Source organism: Pseudopodoces humilis, chromosome 1, assembly GCF_049639895.1.
Source record: "Pseudopodoces humilis isolate 2021_Gansu_Grassland_sample_001 chromosome 1, ASM4963989v1, whole genome shotgun sequence".
Taxonomy (NCBI): domain Eukaryota; kingdom Metazoa; phylum Chordata; class Aves; order Passeriformes; family Paridae; genus Pseudopodoces; species Pseudopodoces humilis.
Window position 1 is genome coordinate 150,016,387 of NC_142200.1, and position 25,020 is coordinate 150,041,406.

General features: G+C 46.8%; 1 protein-coding gene across 1 annotated transcript in view; it reads right to left on the bottom strand.

Moving 5' to 3' along the window:
- Positions 1 to 15,910: 15,910 nt before the first annotated feature.
- WNT3A (Wnt family member 3A) overlaps positions 15,911 to 25,020 on the bottom strand; it is an 84,081-nt gene continuing 74,971 nt past the window's right edge. Inside the window, exons 3-4 of the mRNA XM_005527800.2 lie at positions 19,109 to 19,374; positions 15,911 to 16,390 (exon numbers count right to left, since the gene is read on the bottom strand). Coding sequence (XP_005527857.1) covers positions 15,911 to 16,390; positions 19,109 to 19,374 — 746 coding nt within the window. The remainder of the gene's footprint in view (positions 16,391 to 19,108; positions 19,375 to 25,020) is intronic.

The window sequence follows — 25,020 nt, forward strand, 5'->3', positions numbered from 1 at the left end:
GTCTCAAGAGACACATTTTGGCACATTTTTTGTCCCAAAGAACAGGTGGAAGGTTTGATATTGAAGTGGGAGACGTGGCAGCACATGATGGTGCTTCAATCAAACTCAGTGGCGTCACGCCCCTTAAGGGACACGCTCTTCTCGAGACATCCCCCTCCCAAAAACACATCCCCAAACACACATTTCCCACAATTTACTTGCAGAAAATCATTCAGCCACCAGATGTCTCTCCGTGCTGCCCTGGTGAACAAGGAGGACAAAACTGGAAGTGATATGGAAAAAATTCTTATTTATAGATTTACGCTCTTGTCTTTGTTAAACCAGATGCTTGGAACTGGTTTTTCACCATCTCGGTGGGTACTCTGCTTCAGGGGTGGGTTTTGAGGCATCTCCATGGGTTGGGAAGGCTGGAATAAATTGTGTCTGGAGCTCTTTTTGTCCATGGTGGCACTGTTGAAAGATTAGTGCTAATGAGGTCACTTTGGAGGTCAGAGGAGATTTATGGAAGGGATGGTCTTTAATGAAGGGGGTCAAAGTGAGGAGTGTCCAAGATGGAGTGCAGTAAAGCAAAAAACATCCAACCATGAATTTAGAGCATGGAGAACACACCTACAGAAGATTCAGTTCCAGTCTCCACTGTTTCTCCAAGCTGCTGACTCCCAAGCTTTCCATCCATCTCATATCCAAGATCCAAACTATCCAAAGTCTCAGGCAACTTTTTCTTTCTATTTGTTTTGAGAAGTTTATCTTTAAAGACCATTGCGTGAACTGGACACTTTAGAGTATTCCCAACAAATGGGGACTTTCATATGGAATTGTACATTCCTGAGACTAAGAGGTCATGGACCTGGAATAAGTGCAAGTTCCTCTGTCATCACAAATCATGACTGACTTCATTTCCCAATGGGAATGATCATTTAATTCTGCTTGGTGGTCAATCTGCAGCAGTTTAGGAATGAAATGTCCCAAATTTCCTCTCTTTTCCCATGAAAAATCCATATTTTTCTTTAAAAACAGCTGTAAGAACTGAGTTTGTGGCACTTGTGAAATTACAGACCCCTAAATTTACTCCTCAAAATCACCCCCAATTTGGATTTACAGCTGGCTCCTGAATCCAACTAAAATCCTTGTGCAAGTGGAAGTTGACAGCTCTGGTGACTTTGGATCTGGAAGAGGAGCCCATTCACCACCACTGCCACACTGGGAAAGATTTAGCAAGGTGAGGGCTGGGTTTGAACACCTTCAAGGTTTGAATGTTCCTTGCAGCCACAGAGTCGAAATGCAGCTGACTCAACTCAAGCCTTTTGTGCTTCTTCAGCAGCTGTTCAGATTAATGCCATTAAGGATTTATTATTTCATGGTCTGGGCAGACATTGAGGCCATTTTTTGGTCAAAACTTGAATTTGTTTTGGTATCTTCAGCTGCAAGTTTCTCCCTAGTTAGAAGTGGCCTTTACTCTTCAGGTCCTGTGATTATCAAGAGGTTTTCCTTCTTGTGGAAGGAATTGTTGACTTCTCAGGGAGAACTATTTTTGGGCCAGGAGCTGACATGTTCAAAGGAAATTTTGGTAACCAAAATTTATTTCATCTATGCAGAACACTTTTAAAACATGTGTACATTTTCTTTGGTGTTTTATATCTTTTTTTTGGATACCTTTTCTAAGTTCTACCTCACAATCGAGGATCCTGCAGATCTGAGGTGAGGCATGCAATTTTGGGAAAGTTTCATCAGCCCTAATTTATACCTCTAAAAGTGAGATGCCCAGGTCCAAGTTAGTCAGCCCAGGCTTGTTCTGTGGTCAAAGGAGAGGAGAGTCACCCCGAGGGGGAGATTAATCTCTTAAAACAGACACCCAAGGCTGGTCATGCAAATCACTTGCTGGACATGTCCCACTCTCTCCTTGGCTGTAAAGATTTGTCAGGCTTTTAATCTTTTTAAAGTCAGGTGAAATAACCCATGTCTTCAGTTTTTCGGTCGGACTAAAATCCAAGAGTAAATCACTTTTTTCTGAAAGTCATTCCACCCTGAAGTGCTGAAGGAATTGCAGTCTCTTGTGGATCTGTTTCGTGGGCATTTATGTCTGATGGATTTATGATCAGCTGGGCTGGATTGGGCTGTGTTGGCCCCATCTCCTGTCTCTGACACAGGCCAAGTGTGGCTGGGGGAGACCAGGAGAACAGGACAAACCCAGGGTGGTGCTTCCACTCAACTCCCAGCAACCCCCAGCCAGGATTTCTGATGGAAGACTTGATTCCTTCAGCATAAAAACTCCTCACTTGTTTTTCTTTGGTGAATACTGTCCAGTTGCTTCTCAAATTCAGATTAATTTAAATACCTACAGCTCCCTGTGGCAGAGATTTCTACCATCAAACCCCATGAGCAGAAAACCTCTTTTCTGTTGTTCTCACCCTAATTACAGTGGATGTCTCCTGGGTGTAATATTATGAGAAACGATGGGTGTTTGATCCATATTCACCTCTCAGCACTACTGTGTCCCAAAACCTGGCTGCCCCGAGGATTTCTTGGGTGGATTATGCAGGCTTGCGCCTCATAACCTGTGCTTACAGAGCAGTTCCCACCTTCTTCATGCCAGCAAGCTCTAACCACCTGCTTGATGAGCTGGCAGAACTCTGTTAAGTTTTTTATTGGCTTGTACTAATTGCAAGCCACAAGTGAAAAAAAGTGATTTCCTTGACATTACAGGTTTGATAAATGATGCTGAAAGGCGGACCTGACTTTTCTCTAGTTAACCAGTCATGGTGCTGCTAATAATCTGATGTTTCTCTGCATTTAGGTGATTTGCAAGACATCTGCTTGACACCTAGAGCTGTGTGACCTCCTTGGGTACAGCTGTTTTTACAGACAAACTGTCTCAGGCAGCCAAGGCACATTTATTTATGTATTTATTTATTTATTTATTTATTTATTTATTTATTTATTTATTATTATTATTATTATTAATAATAATAATATATATATAATTTTTCATTATTTATTTATTTATTTATGGCTTTATTTATTTATGGCTTTATTTATCAGCATCACTATGGATGTAAACAGATCACTGGGCCTGGAAGTTCCTCAGGACAGGGTCCACCACCCTGTGCTGTGTTTGGGCATCACCCAGCACGAGGGATGATCTTCAGGAGTGACGAGCCCAGAGGCAGCAGCACAAGATGAGGATTATCATTGTGATCCAGGCTGTGATAACAACAATGACACCTGGGTCTTGTTGTGTTCCCCAGCTATCAAAACATCCTAATTGAAGGGGAGGAAAACTAATCCATCCAAGTTGCACAGACAGTCTTTTGGTCACATTTTATTCCATGTTTGGAGTTTCTGCTGCCTTTTAATGAATAACCTTTCTCTTCCCCCAGCAGAAACAACATCTACTGCTAAGGCAAGGCGTGTCGAGCAGCCCCTGCCAGCCTGAAACACCAGCTGGGAGCTGGGGAACTTATTCAGAGCTCTTGAGGACCACTCAATTATCATTCATTAACAAGGCTAAAGGTTAGCTCCTTTCCAGCCCTCTATGTGCCAAACTCCTCCGGTGTGACTGTGGTGCCTGGAGGGTGGTGTTCCCACTCCATGACTGAACCAGGAGTAAGTTTCCTTATTGATTTAGCTGCTCATGTCAGCCAAAGCCCTTCCCTTACCCACTTCATGACTATTTACTTGTCCTGCCCTCTCCACTTCATCGAGACACCGCGTTGTCCCAACGAACACTGAGGAGATCACAACAGAGAGAAATCCCCTGCAAAGTCCTGGCATAGCAATGTGGAAGATAAAACCATCTGCAGGTGTTTGAAGGGGCTGTGTCTCATTACATTCTGCGATCACAGTGACAATTCTTTGTCAAAAAACTCCCCCATCTTCATCTTAATTAACCAAAGTGCCCTGTGTGGTCCCTTCTGTCAACTTGGGTCTAAGAAGTAAGTAGGACCCAAGTTGCTTCTTTATTTTTGATAGCCCCTGGAATTTGGGTGTGTGGCTTGTGAAGGAGCAGCCTGAGGAACAGAAATTCCAGGGGAGGCATTTGTCCTCTGAGAGCAGCAGTTTGTTGAAACCGGAATTCCAGCGGGGTTGCTCAAGACCAGGCTGGAGTTATCAGTCCCTGGGAGATGGCTGGTGACTCAGTCAGGGCATTGGCTTCAAGTCTCTGTCTGATAGGGAGTGGAGGCTTGTACCTGGATTTCCATATGCTGCCATAAAGATCTTGACATTCCCAGGATGAAAGACACTTCCTGCACAAACCAGCTGCATTGATTAGGACAGAACAAACAGGTTCAAGGCTCTCCCCGGATTCCTGCATGAGGAAAATTCTCACTCTAGTAAAGTTGGCACTTCATCACTACCAGCACTCTTTCCCACACAGAGAGTTCTCTCACATATTCCAGGAAAAAAAATTAGAGAGCAAATATATATTTCTGAGAGTTCAAGGGCTTGGTATAATGTAGTCAACACAGCCTTGCTGTGCCTCCTCCTTGACAAAAGAGTAGATGAAATTTAGAGTGCTGGGATGTTCCTGAACCAGGAAGAATGGCACAAGGATCCAAAGGGTCAGATCCAGACCACAGATCTGTTTTAAACCACTGTTAAAGGGATTTAACCTTGCTTTCCTTGCAGGAAACCAACCTGAAGAGGAACTGAGCTGACCTCACGTTAACACCACCACCAGGTTCAGTAGTTAACACTTCACCTGTTGACACTCGCTGGCAAATCCCAGACCGGATTGTAGCCCTGTGGAATGCAAATCTGGCTATGTGCCTCCAGATGACTGCATGATGGGGGAAAAAAACCCTTCCACACCTGCAAATAAAAGACATCAGTAAGCAAATTCCAAAGCCAGGCTGGGTAGCAATGAGGTGGCAAAGCTTTCAGATTTTATTGGGTCACAGTGTGTTTCTTTATGGCCTGGTGAGCTGCTGGTCAGGAGTTGCTTTCGGCTGGATTTCACAGCTTCAAAGGATGTTGGATTGGACTGATTGCTCAAGCGGGATTCAACTTGCAGATTAAGACATCATAATTTGGGTGGCAGCATGCAAAGTGCTGCCTGCATGTGCTCAAAGGCTCTGAGCTCCTGTTACAGCCAGTGGAGCTCGGATTTTCCATGTGCTTGGCTGAGCACAGGTGGCCAGGACCATCTGCAGTATCTCAGTGTAATTCCTCTGGGTATCCCCCTGCCAATCCTGAAGGACACGGACCTCCCAGAGGGTCTGTGTGTGCCAAATCCATATGACATTCAGATTTCCAAAGGGGTCCAGGCAGCGCTCAGCCCTTATGGCGAAATTAATCCCCCACGTTAGCATGAACAATAACAGGAACTTGAAAGTCAGACCTCAAGTTCAGGCAAATTGGGCTCAGTCACTTGGCTGCAGTGTCTAATGCCTGGTGGTGTATCCTGGGGGGTCTGAGACATCTCCCAGACATGACACAGACCTGCAGGAGACCCGTGGTTCTCCTGGAGCAGCACCCAGAGGACAGGCAGAGCACCTGAGCTGGAAATACCCGGAGGTTATCCCGGTGCCTGCTTGTGGTTCTGTGGGCACCTTCAGTGCTGTGAGTGGATCCACGAGCTGAGCCCTGCTCCTTGCAATCCATGCAGCCTGCGTAGCAAGGCTGTGACTTCATGGAGGCTTTCAGTGCCTTGCTCACCTTGGGGGTGGTTGGTTTCCACCAGACTGGGGCAAAAGGACTCGGGTTCAGAAGGATTTGCACGGTTCCTATGGATCTGTCACATCCCAGGCTGGTTTGAGGTACTGTTTGTGCAGGGCTGGGAAGCCTGCACAAGGAAAGCAGTCAGGAGAGGGGCTGAAGTGCTACCAGAAGTGTGAGCCTGGCCATGGTGTGCTTAGGAGTAGCTCAGTCAGTGCTGAGGTGAAAGGCTGAGAAATCAGGGGCTGTCAGCCCAGAGAGGAGAAGGTTCTGTGGAGACCTCACAGCACCTCCCAGGATCTAGAGCAGCTGCATGAAAGCTGGAGAAGGACTCCTCATCAGGAACTGTAGTGATAGGAGAATGGGAAACGTCTTCATACTCAAGGAGGGGGAATTTAAGTTAGATACAGCAGAAACTCTCTCCTGTGGAGGTGGTGAAGCCCTGGCAAAGGTTTTCCAGAGGATCTGTGGCTGCCCCTGGCTGCCTGGAAGTGACCAAGGCCAGGCTAGATGGGGCTTGGAGCAGCCTGGGATAGTGGAAGGTGTCCCTGCCATGGCAGGGGATGGAATGAGATGAACTTCATGGTTCCTTCCAACCTAAACCATACTTATTCTAATTCTGTGATTGTTTTTGCTGGTGACCAAGCCTCACCAAGTTCAGTGCACTGTTTCTCAAAGGAACATGGAGCTCTCAGCTCTTCTGACTGTCAGGTACCTCTGCAGCACATCAGCCCTTAAATTGTGCCTGGGGATGAGGTTGGCTCTTGTGTGAAATGTCTCCTACTTGGTTGTGGAACAGTTTTAGGTGACTTCTGTGACTTCTGGGTTGTCTTGAGCAAAGGCCATTGCCACGGCTAAATGTGGCCATAGCTTGTGCTCCCTTCCCATGGGGAAATAACTCTTTTACAAAAATGAAAGGAAACTTCAGGAGATTCCCTAACAACAAATAGTTCAGGTCATGAGGCAGCAGTAAGTTATCAAGACCTTGTTTTCTTTCATTCCTAAAAGGATCTGGAGGGGTTAATAGCATGTGTGAGCTGAGAGTAACTGAGATGTCCACTCATTTCTTAGTTTTCCCTATTTAGGTTAAAAAAAAAAAAAAAGAAAAAAAGACTCTTGCTCAAACCTGGCGAAGCAGGCAACACAGCTTAACAAATAGGCTTATCTCAAGTGCTCTTTAATAAGAATGTTTATCATTTATTTCTGGAAAATATGCTGAGCCCGGAATGCTGAAAGCTTTCCGTGGTGTTTAACCTGCGTCGTTCAAAGCCAGGCATGGGGGGTTTTTGGGAGGGGGAAATTTTGCCTGGGGTGTCCCAGTGTGCTGCCCACTTCCCTTCCCAGGGAAAAGCTGTTTTTCATTTACAGATGTGTTCATTTAGGGTCTCTGTAAGAAAGCAGATTTCTCCAGAAGGTGATCTATGCCAGCTCAGGTCTGTGGTTTAAATAACTGGGATAAATCTCTGGATGTGCTTAAATCCCTCCATCAGTTATAAAGAAGTCATCAAGATTGGTTTTAGAGGAGGTTCTTGGTCTGTGAGAGATAAAGCTGGGTGGCTTGAAACTCCCCTGAAGTGAAAGCCACAGGAATTCCTGCGGGATCTGATCCATTTCTGAGTGGGATGAACAGGCACAGAGCCCCTGGAAATGCTGCCCTGTCCCCACTGCAGCCAACCCATCCCCTCTCCCCCCCATCCAGTCAAACTGAAAATTCCAAAGAGAAGCTCTGCTGCTTTCTGGCTCAATGAACCCACTGCACGAGGGTGCCTTTCCTCACTGAGGACAGGAAAATGGGGAAGGCTGTTCCAGGGCTCCTTTTGGGAGCAGATTTATCCACACACAGCACATGGGAGGTTCAATGGAAGGACAGCCATGCTGTTCCACTGAAAGGAACATGGTATTCCCTATTTAACCTGTTAACAGCATCTCCCCCAAATTAAATATCTGCAATCTATTCCTTTTTCCAGCATTACTGCAGCCTTGGAAGTTGCAGGAGTGTCCAAGGGGCTCACAACCTAAAGTAGTAACAGAGGAAGGAAGGAATGATTTGAATTGGCAAAACCAATACAAAATATCTAAGGGCCTTCCAGAGACATCATGAAAATTCATCTCTTTGCCACGTTGGGTTTTTATTGCTCTGGAGGAAGAAACTGGGTCCCTGTCCTGGTGATGCTCAGCTGAGAAATGGACTCATGGCAGTTTGAGTAGATTTGTTTTATTCATATTTGGGTCATCACCTCCCACAGAAACTGTGCCTGGGTTAAATGGTGACAACACAGGTGACATTTCTTCTTCCAAAGCACACAGCTCCTGTCCTACAAGAGGAAGGCATATTTATTTCCTATTTCTCCCCAGTGGAATTTCAGCCTGTGATGTGAAATACCATCCAGTCAAAACTACAGAACAGTGGGAAAAAGCACCCAAACACAAGTTAAAATTAATGCTTTTTTTTTTTTTTTAATTTTCATTATAAAGTTAACACATCTATCAAACTTAACTGGTAACAAAAAACAGTTACAAGACATTGCTAATGTGCTGTCAGTAGAAAATAGGGTAAAAGCCAATGAGGTCACAAGCACAACAGCAGAGCAACAACACTGTCCCGATGAGTTATTTCCGCAAATATATACTCTTACTAATATATACATTTATTCATAAAATAAATAATCATAAAAAAATCATCAGACTTAACAAAATACTGAGAGAAAAAAAAAAAAAGGTGACAATTCTACTTTGTACAATAGCTTTGGAATTTCAGGTTGTATCATACATGCAATCTGTACACAGGGGTGAGGGCAGGGGTTACAGACAGTGATGGAGCTTTGAAGAAGGAGATGTAATCAGGCAGACAGTCTGTGGGAAGGGAAACCAACGGCAAAAAATCCCACTCACAAGAAGATACTTGTCCTTGACTGCTGGACAAGCATGTTTTGTACCGTGGGGGAATCCCCTGGGGTGCTACAGGTTTGTGTTTTATGTCTTCCACACTGCTGGTGGGCTTGTCAGAGAGTCCAAAGCTATGGCAGGTCTTGTTCAGGCAGGCTTGGTCCTGAGAGGGACAGAAAGTGATGCCACAAGGGGTTGAATGAGTGGGTGCCACTGGGATGAGGAGGTGAAGGCTGGGCTGCCATCAGCTGGGGACAGGGGCAGTGGGACAACCAGGACTACACCAGAGAATTTTATCTGTACAGAAGTCTTTTGGAGTTTTTGGGAGGCTGACTTGAAAAGACTCAGACCTCTTGTGCTTTCCAAGGTGTAGCAGCAGGTGGCAAGTGTTGGGAAGGAGCTCTGACACCCTGGTGCCATCCCTCAAAACCGTGGGTGACACTCAGCTGAGTGTCTGCAGCAGACCTGCCTTCAGGATTTTTGGTGGAGTGGAATGAATGGAGAGAAATAAATAAATACTAATAAATAATAAGAAGAAACTTGGAAAAGAAAGGGAAACGGGGAAAGCTTCTCCTCACACTTTCCCCACTTCCATGCAGGGCTGTCCAAGACCTCCCTTGGCGTGCAGAATATGTGTAAAATAAGGTCTACAGAGACAGAGGAGGAGATCATCTGGAAAAGACCCTTGTGGCTTCAGGAACTTTGTCTGGGTGGTGTTCACCTAAGAGCAGGATTCTGCCCGAGGATGACTTATCCGAGGTGGGACTTATCCATTTCCATTATGTGATCCTCAACAGGAAGAGCAGAGACGCTCCCTTGGGGTCAAAGCCATGACAAACCAGGCAGCAAAGTGAATTCAAATCATTATTTTTACATCATAGGCCCGCCTTCTGCTCCCCTTGAGACACTTGTACCTGATTTTTGTTGGCTTAAGTGAGAAGAGGATTGAGACCATGAACAGTTTCCCACCTTAGAGAATCTGAAGAGAGTTTGGAATCTGGAGTGGGATCCTGCTCATGGATGCAGACACACACTTGTGGATGTCCACAAGCCTGTGTCTGCATGGGAGTCAGACATCTAAACACCCATCTCTGATGGAAAAACAGCTGCATGGATTCGTCAGATATGCCCTGAGATTTAAGGGAAGCCCACATTCTTCCAGAGTGGCTTTTAGGAGCCAGTGGGGTACCCTGGAGCATCCCAGATGGCTCTAGACACCTATTTCAATAATTTAGTTCAGCCCTAAACGCTAAGTTTAGGCAAATGGAGCCCATAATTTGGCTTGTATGGGGCTTTAAGCACCTAGCACACATGTAGATACCTGCCTTTAAGCATCTCACTTTGTATTCCAAATCCCACTGTAGGTACCACTGCCTGGGAATCAACTCCTGGCCTCTTGTTTGTGCTTGAGAAAGACAAAAATCTCCTCCTCCAAGGTGGAGATGTACCAAAGACACTCTGGAAAATGCAGCAAAGTGGGGGCATTGCCCAAGCCCATGAAGACACTGGGAAGGCAGGAATGAGGACTAAACACCCCTTTTTTGAAATGGAGGCCAGAGGAGCCTCCATTTCCCATCAAACTGAGGAATCTGCACCCCACAGCTGTTAACGGGGACCTGAGCTGGGGGGTGAGGAGATGCAGATCAGGAACTTCACTGGAGAACACAAGGGAGGGCAGGAAACAGGAGGATGGAAGGGCTAAGCCATGAGTAAAACAATTCAGCCAGATGCCACTGCTGCTTCAAGTGAGAGAGGGGAAATCTAAAAAAATGAGATACTCGCATAGTGAGAAGCCACTACTAAAACAGCCAAGATTTAGCTTGGAGGGAGGTAAAAAATAGGAAACTATAGGTATAAAGAAGAGATTAGATCTCCTCCTGCCCACCTTCTCTCCCACCATCCAACACTCTCTTACATCTTCTCCTCCCAACAGCTGCTTGAGCTCAGGAATGACAGATCTGAGCAAACATCCCCCTCACCGTGCCACTGCCAGCAGGGTGATCCCTGCCCTGCAGCCTCAGCCCTGGAGCAGGACTCTGGAAGAGCCAGGAGTTGTTTCCCTGTGGGCAGCCCATGGAAGCAGGCGCAGTGGCTGATTTCTGCAGGGCAGTTGGATTTGGTGCCTTTCATTGCCCTGCTTTCATCTTCCCAAATGGATTTTGTTAAAGCATCAAGGGAAGTCTGGAGTCATTTCCATAGTGCAGATCCCAGGACTGGATTCACAACTCCCAGCTCCTGCAGAGTGCTCATGCTGCAATCCTGAATATTCCCAACAACATCAAACATCAGATGTTCAGCACTGAAACCAATCTTTGAAGCTGAAAAAAAAAGTGACCCAAAGCTCAGAGTGTTTCTCCTGCATATCAATTGAAGGATGGGGGCATGATAAGAATATGAACACAAGTGACAAATGTCACATAATCCATGACCATTTCTGTGGCAATATATCTGAATGCAATGAAAACACCAAAAATATTTGAGATTGAGAGGCAGAATAAATTGTTTTCTGAGGTTTGTTCATACAGAAGACCTGCAATGCTCAGCTTAGACGACAGCACTGCAGGGCTGACGTGGTCGGTGCTGACTCAGGGATTTCTGTGCCATGTAGGATTTTGTGGTGTGGCTGTCTCTGCAATCCCCTCCAAGAATTAAATCCTGTCTGCTTTAGTTCTGCACATGAAGCTTCCCATAAGGAGTGGAAGCAATTCTGGAGACTTCAAAATGCTTTGGAGAAGACTGTCGGTGCTGGGCATGATACTCAGCTGAGAGACATACACCAGGGTCAAGCAACAAAAATATCATGCACTTCCCTCCCCATATTTTCATTTTCTCTGAGAAAGAGAAGCCCCCGAATTCTAAAACTAAATCAAACCAAGAAAAAAAAAAAACAAACCAACAAAATCAACCAAAACTCCTAAACTTTCCATTTCTTTCATAGAAAGAAAAGAGATGAGGCCAAATTCACCCCTCGCAGGTCACTCCACTATCTTTAATAAGTTGGATGTGGAACTGACGGGGCCCATCCAGCCCATCTGTTCAGTTAAAGGAGAGGTTGGATAGCAGCATGTGAGAGGATGGAATTATGGTCCTTTTTTACTTTTATTTTTTACATCTGTTACTTTGTTGGGTGACATCTTGTCCCTTTTCCCCGGTCCTGCCAGACACACCCCTGGTACAAACCATCTGCTGAGGACAATCCTCACCGGGGGACACTGAAGGGAAGGACACCAGGGAGCACAGAGGTGAAGATGGCCAGCTCCCATCTGTGGGAAATCAATGATATTTTCATTTTGATTATAAACTGGAGCATTACACCAAGATGGGGGAGAAGGTTTGACAGAACCGTTCCCAGAGAAGTGCCCAATTCAGCTGCCTACACAAAGACATCTTGGGTCATTTTGGACACCCTGCAGTCTCTGACTGCCCAGGTTTATGATTTCTGTGGGTCTTGAGCCATTGAAACAACATCTGGACCCCAACAGAACATTGTAGGGCACCTATAATGTGCCACCAGATGTTTCTATTATTGAGGGAAATGCCAAGACCCTTCCATAAGTCAGGTCCAACCGTTTTCACAGGAGAACCTGAAGTGGAAGGCAGCTCTGGGTGGTATTTAGGCCATCTCCTCTAGGGCAGGATGGCACCTTACTCATCATTGACTACATTTTTCTCACCAGTGCAGTGGAAACCCCGATTTGAGACACCCGGTGTAGGCAGTGGAGAGGGATCTCAGTTTTCCAAAGACGCCTCCCGAATTCACGTGTAGCAGTGAGCAATGGCCCAAGTTCCCTCTCCAAAACCATGGGGTCAGACACAGGCCCAGCTCCCAGACCCCTCACAGGCTCTTTTCCCCCCTCAGGGATGGGCAGAGTCAGACCCAGGACTGGAACCCCTGGGGGTGCTTGGGGTGAGGAACAGAATTCACGCAGGCGTTTTTCAGTGACTTTAGTAGCAGCTGCTCAGCCCCTTACATGGTATCATCACAGAGATGATTAATTACATGACAAACCCAAACAAGTACCCATAGGCTTCGTTAAAAAACCCCTGAATGTGGGGAGGGAGGAGTCCCCAACCACTGAGCTGGTTCAAGCCTGACCCCAGCGTGGAGGGAAGGAGCACAACTTCCAGCCCATCTCAGGTGATGATCAGCTTGTAGCTTCACCTCCTTGACTCATGGTGGACTTCACATCATCAGTCTGGACCCATGGAAGAGCTCATCATCTACTCTGAGCTCAGCAGCTGAAGTCAGAGACACACCCAGAGGGAATTTAACCAAACATAACAGGTACCATCCTAAGTACAATGAATCACCTCCTGGATTTGTTTCTTGCCATCGATCCCAGCAGAAAATTAGATGAATAGCTTAGACCAGATGAAATAAATCCCACTGTTCCAGTCAAAATTTGTTCACCTCTAGAAGCAATTACTCAGCAAATTCCCAGTTTCAATAGTTTTTCCCCCTGCTTCCCAAAAAGCTTCGCCTGGTGGTGATGCTGGGCTTGTTCTGGTGCAAAAGCAGAAATGGTGGATGTGAACATGCTGTGGATGGGCTGGGGTCAGATTCCAGCTCCCATGCGTGGAAGCCAAATCCTTCAACCCATTTCTTCACTGGTGTGGTATAAGAGAAGGAGTTTGAAACCACTTGGACTAAAAATCTTAAGGTAAAACCAGTTGTGGATGTGTCCCCACTGAAGTCAATGGATTGAAGGGATCATGGCCTGAAATGATTTGAATTTTCACTATTGGGTCACCATTTATTGACAGAAGTTCCTGGTAGGACGTGTCTGACATCTCTCACTGTGGCTGCTTGCACTGTCTCATATTAAATAAATCAGATGTTTCTTCCCTTATCCCATCCTCTCCAATTCATCAATGTCTTCCACCCCACACCTGGCTTCCTGGAGCATTTGTTTTCTTGATGTTGGTTACAGGTGCAACCTCCCACTGCAGTGGCTTCCTTCTCTACCTCCCATGATTAAGTTTTCCTTTTCTCCAAGACTGCACTATGAAAATCAGTCATGCATCCATTAATTGACCTTTATTAAAGTTATCAGTGATCTATTGCCTTCTCCACTTGGTGTGTGGCCATCAGTGGGGTGTGCAGTGTATGGACAGATATCACAGGTATGGGGATTTTCTCCCCATATTTTTCTTTGCTTCTCTTGATCTTCTTTCTCCTTCTCTCTCTTCTGTTTTCATTTCACTGCATTTTTTTTTTTTTTTTTTTTTTTTTTTTTTTTTGTAAAGCACTGATAGAAGTGCCTCCATCAATAAGCAAATCTTGCTTGTGCCCTTGGGCACAGCCCTGAGACAAATGGGTGATGCATAAACTGCACCAGCCTAGGAATAGTCCCAGGAGACACCGTGACTCAGAGTCAGTCCTCAGAGGCATCATTTCCTCCTGTTTTCTCTCTGATGGGATTAAGCTCTGTTTGTTCCCTTCTTCCTCTTCTGTGTTTGTTCCCTTCTTCCTCTTCTCTTCCCTCCCAGCCCGGGAAAAGGCTGACACGCAGAGAGGAGCACTCTGGTTTCTCTACAAAGATTTCCAGGAGTGAACCAGCCAACAGCCATGATTACATTGCCATAAAAAAGGAATTAACTCATGCCCTGTTTCCCTTCCTGCACTGAAGAGACAGAATAAACACTGATCCATTGTCCTTTTTCCAGGCTAGGAGCCCAAAAGCAGGGGAAAGGCAAAGAGGACACAGGGCAAGTGCATCTGGGGCTAAAACAGGCTGCAACTCCATGCTTGGGTCACCCCTCATTTATCCCAGTATTGACCAGGAACAAGCCAAGCAGGGTTACAGTGCTGTAAATGCCAAGGTGATGGGCTGAGCTCCTGCCTGATACCCTGAAGGAAGCCCTGATGACCATGAAGGAGGTGAGACCTGTTTCTGTAAACTGTGATCCTGATCTGGAACTGGAAGCAGAGCAACATGCAAAGATGGGGAGTCAGGTGTGAGCAGCAGAGATGGGCCAGCACTGCAAAGCTGGGATTTGGCTCTGTGTCCAAACTCATCCAAACTCTGGGCTGGTTCAGAATCTGGGGTTTGTCCATTTTAATCTGTGCCACTTTTATAGGTGGGAATGGCTGTAGGAATTGGGTATGGAACAAGGTTTGGCTTGAGTCTGAGCCTGCTCCAGCTTGCGGGGTGTGGTGGTGATGGTGGGTTGGTTCACCCTCATGTAAATTAATGGGTGACAATGAGTCCTTCAGATCCATGTTCCCACCAGACCTGTGGGCTCGGGATGTTGCCAAGTGCCCAGGAAGCCTGTATCAGGTGCAGAGAGTGGATGAACTAAGTGCACTTTCCACTGCTGGCAACGAAACTCCCCAACAATGTCAGAAGGGTGAACACTTTCCCTTTCCATCCTTTCCCTGGGGTGCAGAGGAGATGGATGTCCTGAGCTCAGGAGTGAGTGTCCAGCCCCAGGGGACTCACTGCACCGTGTATTTCCAAGGAAAACTCATTGGCTGAGCCACATCCCAGGCTGGAGAGCTGGAGCAGCATTCCCAATTGTGGGACAGTGTCCTTCTCAAAGCACACACTGAGCCCTCTTCACTTCACACACAAGACACTGAACTTTTCCGTACTGTGCACATCACCTATGTGCCAACAGGGCATTTACAGGAAGTCATCAGCAGTTTCTTCTCTTTCTCTCCCTCTTCTTCTCCCTCCTTCCCTTTCTAAAGATGTCACAGAATCCTATGTCAAATCTGGCAGAAGCTACTAGGCTAAAAAGTTCACATCAAGAGCTTGCCCACTCTCCAGCTCTCTAAGATATATGTAGACTTCCCTGGTTCCAAGGCAAAAGAAGTAGTCATGTTCTTTGTTTAAAAAATCCTTAATTTATCTGCTTTTATTTCTCTTGCTGCTGTTGCTCATATTACACAGTCTGGCCATTTGGGTTTGCAGAGAGACCTCTGAAAGCTCAGTGCTGCTCTTCAACACAGCCTCTGCCTGGCTGAGGGAAAAGGAGATGCTTAGGAAGATGCAAGTCTTTCAAAGGACACTTAATCACACGAATCACTTCAGGTGGGTGAGAGCAAAGCAAATCCATGCTTTTGCTAATGCTCTTTTTTCCAGCTCGGTGTTGAGGGCTGGTGGAAAAAGCTGTTCTCCTGCCGGAGGCATCGGCGTTGGGGCAGAACTTGTGTGACTGCCAGATGTACCTCGGGATAGCCCAGAAGTCATTAGACCTATTCTATCCAACCAGTTTTAGCCTTTTAAATTTTAATTTTTTTTTTTGTCCAGTTTTTATTCTTTTAATATCAAAAAAGTAGACTTCTCTCACATCTGCAACCTCAGAGGAAGTAGGCTCAAAATCCATTTCTCCACTCGGAGCCCGGCGAAGGGTTTTGCCTGCTTTATTTGCACGTGTGGACGTCGTAGACTCGTATGCACTCCTGGCAGCGGACGTAGCAGCACCAGTGGAAGATACAGTGACATTTCTCTTTCCGTTTCTCAGTCCTCGTGTTGTGCCCGCGGCCGCAGCACAAAAGGTCGCAACCGTCAATCCCGTGGGAGGTGACGTTGCAGATCCTGTCACGGGTCCCAAAGGAGCCTGTCTCAGGGTTGGGCTCACAAAAGTTCGGTGAGTTCTCGTAGTAAACCAGGTCCTTCTCAGTTGGGGCCTTGAAGAAGTTGTATTTGGGTCGGAGGGTCTCAACCCAGCCGCGGGATTCCCGGTGTTTCTCCACCACCATTTCTGAGGCGCTGTCGTACTTGTCCTTGAGGTAGTCACCGATGACCCTGAAGTCTGGCTGGGACCACCAGCAGGTCTTCACTTCGCAGCTGCCCGAGAGCCCGTGGCACTTGCACTTGAGGTGCATGAGCTCAATGATAGACTGCAAAAGAGAGGGAAGGCAAGGGAGAAGGAACACGTTAACTTGTATTTAAACCACTTGTGACATTCTGCTACTTAGCCATCATTTCACAAGGAATTATGGATGTTTTAATAGATATATTTATACTCTTGTTAACAAAAATCCCCCGCTCACAGCTGGGTATAAGCTATAAAAGTTCTGTACTTTATGAAGTGACCGGTTCTGATTCCCAACTCAAATTTAAGGATTTACCAAAAACTTTCACCAAGGAGATTTCTGAGCTTATTAACTACTGTCTTATCAATGTTCATGTGGGAATACTGTAGTGTTGTCACCCAGGAAAAGAATTCAAACACATCAGGGCAGAGAAGCAAAGAATACAGAAAGCTACACAAGCGATGCCTTCATAAATGAAAAATGCAGCTTTTCTGTTGGAAATAAAAGGAATATGAAATGTCCAAGCTATCTAGAACAGAACTCCACCCTTTACATATGTTTTGTGTTTACTTAAGTGAACAAGGTTCAAGACTTGGTGTGGCTACTTTCAGAAACTGAAAAGGAATTTATTTTTATTTTAAAACCATGGTTATGGCTTTTCTAAATTAATTTCAAAGGAAAAAAAAACATAAAAGCCCAACTTTTGATTTGGAAAGCTCAGGCTTCAACACAAAACACTTTCCTGGGATAAATGGGAGGGTGATTATTGATCCCAGAAGTTTGCTACTTGTTTTTACTTCTTATAAAAATAAGTTTAAATAAATAGACATGTTGCCCTCCAGTACTCTGAGGTGGGAGACAACCTTATGCAACAACTTGATAATCTGCATTTTCGGAGTGATCAGCAGATTTCTGGGTACGTGAACAGGCGAGTGCCAGCCTGAGTCCAAGAGATTTGCCATGAATCAGCACCTTGGTGTTCACCAGGTGCTTCCCTGTGTTATTTACGGAGTATCACCCACCGCAGAGCAGGTTGTAATTAGCCATGAGAGAGAACCACAGAAGGTTTGGTTCGAATAATCACGCTGAACTTAATCAAAACTCCTGGCAGAGCGGTAGACTTGGAGTTCCTATGGGAACTAATATGAAACATCACCCATGGCTCAGGTTTGGCTGGAAACACTTGAGTGTGGAGGCCTGGAAGAGCTGTCCCATGGGTGCTGGCATGGTGAGAATGGAAAACACCAGTTCTTTCTAAAGCAGTGGGATTTCAGATCATGGTGTGACATCTGCTCTTTAATCTCTGACAGCTGTAAAATGTCCTAGAAGAACTCATTGCCGAGGAACAAGACTTAGAGTAAAAAGACCTCTGCAGGGATCACAGGGATGTTTGCTCGGTTTTTTCCAAGGATTCTCACTTTAAAGGAAATCCCTCCTTTCCACTCCACACAGCTTCTCCCCAGCCCTCTTTTCCCTACCACGTATCCCAGTAACTGCCACCAGCACTGCCCCATCCCTGGGGTTACCTGGGATAATTTAGGCCAGAGCTGCAGGAAACCACATTATTGCTTGTGGTCATCTCCATTGCAGACAATTTTGGTTTCTGGTGGTATTTCCCTTTCGAAAGTTATATTCCAACAGCTCTGCTGTGGTGTGAGGTGGGATAACACCACTGGGAATTCACAGGATCCACTTCAGGAGCTCTCAAGAAAGCCCAGCCTGCCTGAGGACAGGTGTTCCAGCAGTAACTGTGGTGTTTGCTACAGCTCACTGCAAAAATGTTCTCCTGGATATGTGCAAGACCTTCTGCTGAGGGGACAAGACCACATTAACTTGTTCTCTGTTATCTCAGAGAAGCTGTGGCATAATCTCTGTTAAAAAGGGCTTTGTGGTTCAGTTCTACAAATTGTTTCCCACAAATTTCATTCTTCTGGCATTTATGGGCTATTCTTGAGATATTTATATATATATATATAAAAGCAATATCCCCCCTTTTGGGATTATTCCATCTAGGGAAAAGATTCATTGTGTATAAGGCAATTTTGTGCTTTTTTTTCCCCAACACATTTTGTTCCAGGATTGTTTGAAGTAAAAACAGCTTCAGGGCATGATCCAAGTTTAATCAGGAGGTACCAGAGTCATACTGCCTCTAATTTTGTTCAAATATTTCCTGGGAAACAGAACAGGGTTGAGAAGATGGAAAAGCTCTCCTGCTCTTCTCCTCCCTCAAGGCTGCAGAGGAGGGGAATGGACAATGGCACTCAAACTTCTGGTGCTCCATAGTCAGTGGAAGGGAACAGACACAATTAGCACATTATTAACTGAGTTAATAACTGTAATTATGGAATCGCAGAATGATTTGGGTTGGAAGGAACCTTAAAAATTGTTCCGTTCCAACCACCCTGGAATGGGCAGGGACACTTTCCACTAGACCAGGTTGCTCCAAGCCCTGTCCAACCTGGCCTTGGATACTTCCAGGAATGGGGCATCCCCAGCTTCTGGGGTTAGATATCCTCATAAGATGGGATGAAATCCCATGGTAAACCTGCCTTGATCCATCCTCTATAAAAGAGATCTGGACAGCTGACTCCAAGGCAGGCATTTGGATCTGTGTGGGTGAATTTATGTGGTGCTTTCACAGATCAGGTACGTCTATATAGAACTATACAGGATGGGTATTAGCATTTTGTGACGTAAATTTGCCCAGATTTAGGTCTTTTGAGTCCACTTAATTCCCTCCCACCATTCATTATGTCAGGTAAGAAAAGAACAACGGGAAAGTTGAAACTTAAATGTCCTTACGGTCCTTCCAGCTTCGTTGTTGTGCCTGTTCATGGCCGAGCGAGCGTCGGGCCTGTTCTCCCGGGCATCCGCGAACTCCCGGGACACCGTGGTCCCGAACTCCACGTCCTCGCTGCAGCCCCCCCACTTCCAGCCCTCCCCAGGAGAGCCCTTGTGGCGCGTGTCACACCCGCAGTTGTTGGCCGAGCCCTCGGCGCAGGATCGGGTCACGGCGAAAGCCACCCCGGCAGAGGCGATGGCGTGGACAAAGGCTGACTCCCTGGTGGCTGTGAAAGAGAGAAGTTGGTGAGTAAGGGCCAGTGAGGGATGGATTTGATCTGTCCTGTGAACATCTTCTCTGGAGGGCATGGCAGAAGGTCAGGAAATCCTCCTCTTCCCTGTGGTCTTGCTTGGACTTACTCCAAAGATGTTTTCTTTTGCTAGGAAATGAGCTCCTGTGCAGACAGGACCAGGCTTGATTCAAGGCTACTGAGGTCAGCCAAAAAAGTTCTGACTGGGGTCATCCTCAGGTCTTTGGATAGGGCTATGGCACCACAGAAAGCTGTGCAAACCTGAGTTTCAGGGGGCACCTGGAATATTCTGTCTGGTACTGTGCAGTCAATGCACCCCACAGCCAGGCCCTGAGCCACGGGCTTCGCTTCAGACACACAGAATTTGGGTGTGTTCCCAAAAAAATGGAAAACGCAGATTTACACTTAACGACTGTCTCAGTGGTGGGACCAGCACCAGGTAAAGCTGCTCTTCCTTGACATGGAGAGGTGTTGCTGGCTGTAAGGCAGGAAAATGCCAGGATGGTCATGTCCTCAATCCTCAGGATGTAAACCAAAATTGTCCCCAGCCTCCATCCCCTTTTCCCCGAGGCTGTGCCTCTCACTCGGTGACAGTGCTCAAGGTGCACCTTGAACCTGCCCCAGGTTTTCCTCACTTCCCTAATTAAGGTCCCTGCCAAGGGGACTGGAAATGAACTTTCCTTCTGTGCCCATTGCCTCAGGCTGGTGGGTGGGAGCAGCCAGGAGATGTCATGGTTAAGGACTGAGGAGTTTTTGTGGAGAACTTCCATCCCAGGGAGAGCTGGGCAGGGAAGGGGAGCAGGGGAGGCTTTCCTGGATGCCACTGCTTTTTCCACACTGTGCCAAAACGTAAACCAAACTTGCCAAACTGCTTTGCAAGTGGGGAATACACCAAGATATCAGGTTTTTATTTCCCTTCCTCCTTGCAGTTTTGGTTTCTTCACTCATGAGAAATGACAGTGCAGTTCAACACCACACCTCAGAAAACACCACTGCTTTTTGGCTGCAGTAAAATGGGATTTTTACCATGGACAGGACTGTTCTCAAACCCTTGAGGCAATTTTGATAATTCTGATAACTGGCCCCCCTTAACCTCCTGTATTATTCCTCACTCACCTCATGCTTATAGGCCAGTTATACTAGAAATTGTGTTGCTCCTGACACTTTTCAGATGATTCCACTGGCATATGTAAATATTAATGAATCCATAAAGGCACAAGGTCACATTTTCAGTTGATGCAACTTCACCAAAGCTTCTACTGAGCTTTGTATCAGCTGACTACTCAAAAACCACTCAAACCTTCCCTGCACCATATTTTGCTGATCTGAGCTTTCCCTGGGCATTTTGGCTTAATCTTTGCCTTCCAGACGCTTCCAGGCTTTACTAATATGGAGAGAGTTCAATGCAGCAAGCCAAAAAGTCAATGTGTTTTTGGGGAGCAATCACAACTGTGGAGCAGTCCTGGCTGGATTGAAGGCTTAAGCAAGAACTCAAGCTTTGCTTTGGGAAGGCTACCAAATACAACAGTATGCAAATCCCATAATGTGCATGAACTTACAAGCTGAAGGGATGAGCAATGTCCTGGAACATGTTTGTCAGGGCACGTGGGGAGGTTATTAAGTCACCGAGGGCTACAACCAAAAAAAAAAACAACAGAAAAAGGAAAACACAGGAAGCCTCAGGTCCCCAGTGTGATTTTGAAAAACCCTTGTTCAGCATCTGTCCAGCCTGGAGGATCCCAGCATCCTGCAAATGATGACCATGCAGTTCTTGACTGTGAAAGCTCAGCTTTGAGCATGAACAGGAAAGTCCTGTTCAAACAGGACTGGGGACTTTGCATCTGGCCTAAGTCCAGGTGGGATCCAGAAACCAAATTCTGGGGCTAGACAGCTTGATATGAGGTCTCCAAGGACATTTTTGACCAGCTCTGGAGTCTCTGAAAAGGCTTCTCACAGATGCCAGTGAGATGAGGTGGTGGGGTGAATGCCATTAAAATCTGGTAGGGAGGTGGAAGGTGCAGTGTCTGGCCAGAGAAAGGGTGACACACCTTCCACATCTTCCCAGCGTGGCCCAGCTAATCTTGAAACCTTTCCATAAAATTGTAGAATGGTTGGATTGGAACTTAAAGATCAGGTAGTTCCAACATTCTGTTTCGCTTTCACCCCAATCTCCACCCAGCCTGTGTCTGGAATTGGGATTGGCCTGACCCTTGTGCAGGACCTTGCACTTGGCCTTGTTGAGCTTCATGAGGTTTGCACAGACCCTCATCTCCACCCTGCCCAGCTCCCTCTGGGTGCATCCCTTCCCTCCAGCGTGTGACTGCACCACTCAGCCTGGTGTCATCAGCACTGGATCGCACTGCATCCCTGGATCCCGCTGTCCACGTCCCCAGCAAGCAGTGCCAGTCCCAGCACCACCCCCAAGGAACAGCACTGCATCTCCTGGAGTGCCACCATACAGGTAATTCCTGAGCCAGCAGGTGGTCCATCCATCAAATCCAGGTATCTCCAATTCAGAGACAAGGATGATGTGCTTTCCTCTGACTACGACTAAAGCACGTTCCTTGGTTAGGTCAGCTCTCATCTCTTGGGAATCACCTTTTCCTCTGCTCAGGACAGATCTGATCCGGGCCTTTGGCTTATTGGGAAGGTGCTGTAGGTGCTGAACTGATGTTTGCAAATCCCGTGGAGACCCCCTGTGTCTTGCCAAGCTTGGACCGAAAAGGAAATGTCCACAGCCATGGTGTTTGTGCAGGAAAACTTCTCCTGTGTGGGTGTGAGAGGGGGCCGTGGCTTGGGACACCACGGTTTGTGGATCCCAGCTGGATTCAGCAGGAGCCATCGGCTCAGCACAAAGGTGTTCCCCTGTGCATTCCCCTCACCACAAGGACGACATTGAGGGGCTGGAGCATGTCCAGGAAAGGGAACAGAGTTGGGGAAGGATCTGGAGCACCAGGAGAGGCTGAGGGAGCTGGGGAAGGGGCTCAGCCTGGAGAAAAGGAGGCTCAGGGGGAATTTCTGGCTCTGCACAACTCCCTGACAGGAGGGGACAGCCGGGGGTGTCGGGCTCTGCTCCCAGGGAACAGGGACAGGAGGAGAGGGAATGGCCTCAAGTTCTGTCAAGGATTGGATACTAGGGAAATCTGGATACTTAGGATGGATATTAGGGAAATTTTCTTCACTGAAGGGCTTGTCAGGCACAGGCACTGCCCAGGGCAGTGTTGGAACCACCTGGAGGGATTTAAAAGGATATGGCACTTAGGAACATGGGATACCAGTGGATCTGGCAGTGCTGGGGTCATGTTTGGGCTCAGTCACCTCGTTGGTCTTTTCTAACCTTAAGGATCCTTCGATCCAATGATTCTGTCCAGGTGCAGAGCTCACCAAACCCCAGGGAGCTTCAGGCTGCACAGCCTGGAGAATTCCTGTGTTTGCCAGGACTCGGAACAAGCAGTTCCAGGCAGACAGCTTTGGCTGTAGAGACCAAACCCTAAATCTCAGGCCCATCACCTCAACTCTCCACAGTTTTTAGCCCTTGTTGAAAGCCAGGAGGGTATTGATGGGATTTTCCTTAAGAAGCAGCAATTCCAGCGAGCTCTTCTCTTCCCAGAAAGCGCTCAGCGCCTTTTACAGCCTGGATAGGACATAATCACTCCCTTGCTTTTGAAATGCAGCCACCACTTAAGTGCACACAACAGGAAGCAAATCGCGTTGTATCTGATCGTAACTACCTAGGGAATGCAGGCAGGCAGGGAAAAGGAGCTGAGATCTGGCCCCGGGGCACTGAGGTGAGGAGTTTGCCTCTTGAGAAAGTCGCAGCCGATCTCTTAATGACTCCACGAAATTAGGGCACCGGGTTTAACATCTCCTAGCCCTAACTTAAGGCACCGGGTTCAATATTGACGCAGATGGAGCTTTGCCACGGTGTGAATCACGTCCTGCCACCTCCGGAGCCACGGCACTGTCCTGCCCCTACCAGGCATCCCTGACCCTGCCCGGCTGCCCGGGCTGCAGCCGCCTGCGGCGGGGCTGCAGGAATGGAGAAGGAGTGGATGGAGATGGAGATAAGCAGGAGGAAAGCATGCACTTGTAATGGAAATGAGGGGTTATTAAGGTGCCATATAAAAATGCAAGAGATTTAGCGAAGATAGCAGGAAAGTGCCGTGTATTTGTCAGGTCGCCTCATTCCTCTCTGGGTGGTTCTGGTAGCGAGGAGACAGCAGCTCCTTAGGGCTTGGGGAGAGCTGCTGGGAAGTCACCTGGCAGGAGGAGCAATATCTCACGGGGATGCTGACTTCAGAGCATTTTAACTGCTTTCTTTTGGTCACCAAAGCTCTGGCTTTTAATTCCTTTAATTCGTTTAATTCCTGCCTGCTCCTGGATTTCCCTGCAGGGCCCAGAGACTTGGATGTCTGGTGCTATTCCACAGTTCCCTCTCCATTCTGGAGGGATTGAATATCAGTGAAAAGGTGCTGAGACATACAGAAGGCCTTTAGGGGTGTCCCCTAAAGCAGAGGTCTCCAAGTCACTGGTCCCTTCTGTAAAGGATTTCCCTAAGAAGCCCAAGCTGAAATCTGAGAAACTGAATGTCCCCTGAAAATCCTGTCCAGAACCTCTCTGACCACTTGTCCCAGCACCAAACCCATCTTGAGATGCAAAAACACTTGGCTGAGTAGTTTAATTTTGATAATCCAGAGGCCTGAGGATGATGTGACCTAAGATTTGTTTTCCTGCTGTGACAGGGCTTTTTTTTGTGTGACTTTGGGCAAATCCTTTAGTCACTCTGTGCTTCTGCTTCCTTATCTGTACAGCCGAGGACAATCCTGCTTATCTCCCCAGGAGTCTGCAATGCTAAATTCGGTAATGGCTTCAGAATTGTAGGCAGAAGGAACTGGAGCCGAGCAGAGGGTTCTCAGATTGTGGGATGAGGAAGGCAAATTAATAACTGCATAAATATCTCAGCTGTCCAGTATGTGAAAACTGCTCTCATGTGTTCTTCTGCCCAGACAGTGACTTCTTTTCCCTGAATGACAAAATTATTAACCCCAGGTCAGGTAGGCATCCCAGACATGTGGCAAGATGGAATATGGTGATGCAGTAGGATGAATTTAATGGTTTATTTTGCTCTGAAAATCCCTTTTTACCACATCTATGCTGTAACAGTCCTGCTGTCCCCATTCCTGACACCCTAAATATTTCCTTTTTGAAACAGAGTCCTTGGAGTGAAGCACTGACTTAGTGCCTTTTGGGGCTGGATAATGTATAAACAACATGGAAAAGAACAGAATTGTCCCAGACAATGAAGGAAAGAATTCCCAGCCATGTCTGCTCTTGAGGAGAGGATCCTGCTCCCTGTTCCACATTTGGAAAGGTGTGGCTTTCAACTTTTCAGCTTTTGTGAGCCCTGAATTCCTGGCACCACAGACTTCTGGAGTACCCTTGGGAGAGGCATTTTGCTAAAAATGGAGTGAAATAGAAGAAATGGTTTATCCGTTTAGCAGGACTGTGGGGAGGAGTCGTGCTGGCTTCTCTGAGCTTTGTTTTTCAAAGCTAAAAGTCTACAGAAAGGTACCTCTAGCTCCAGCTACTTGAGACATCCACCTTGGAGGGCTGGAAGGTGCA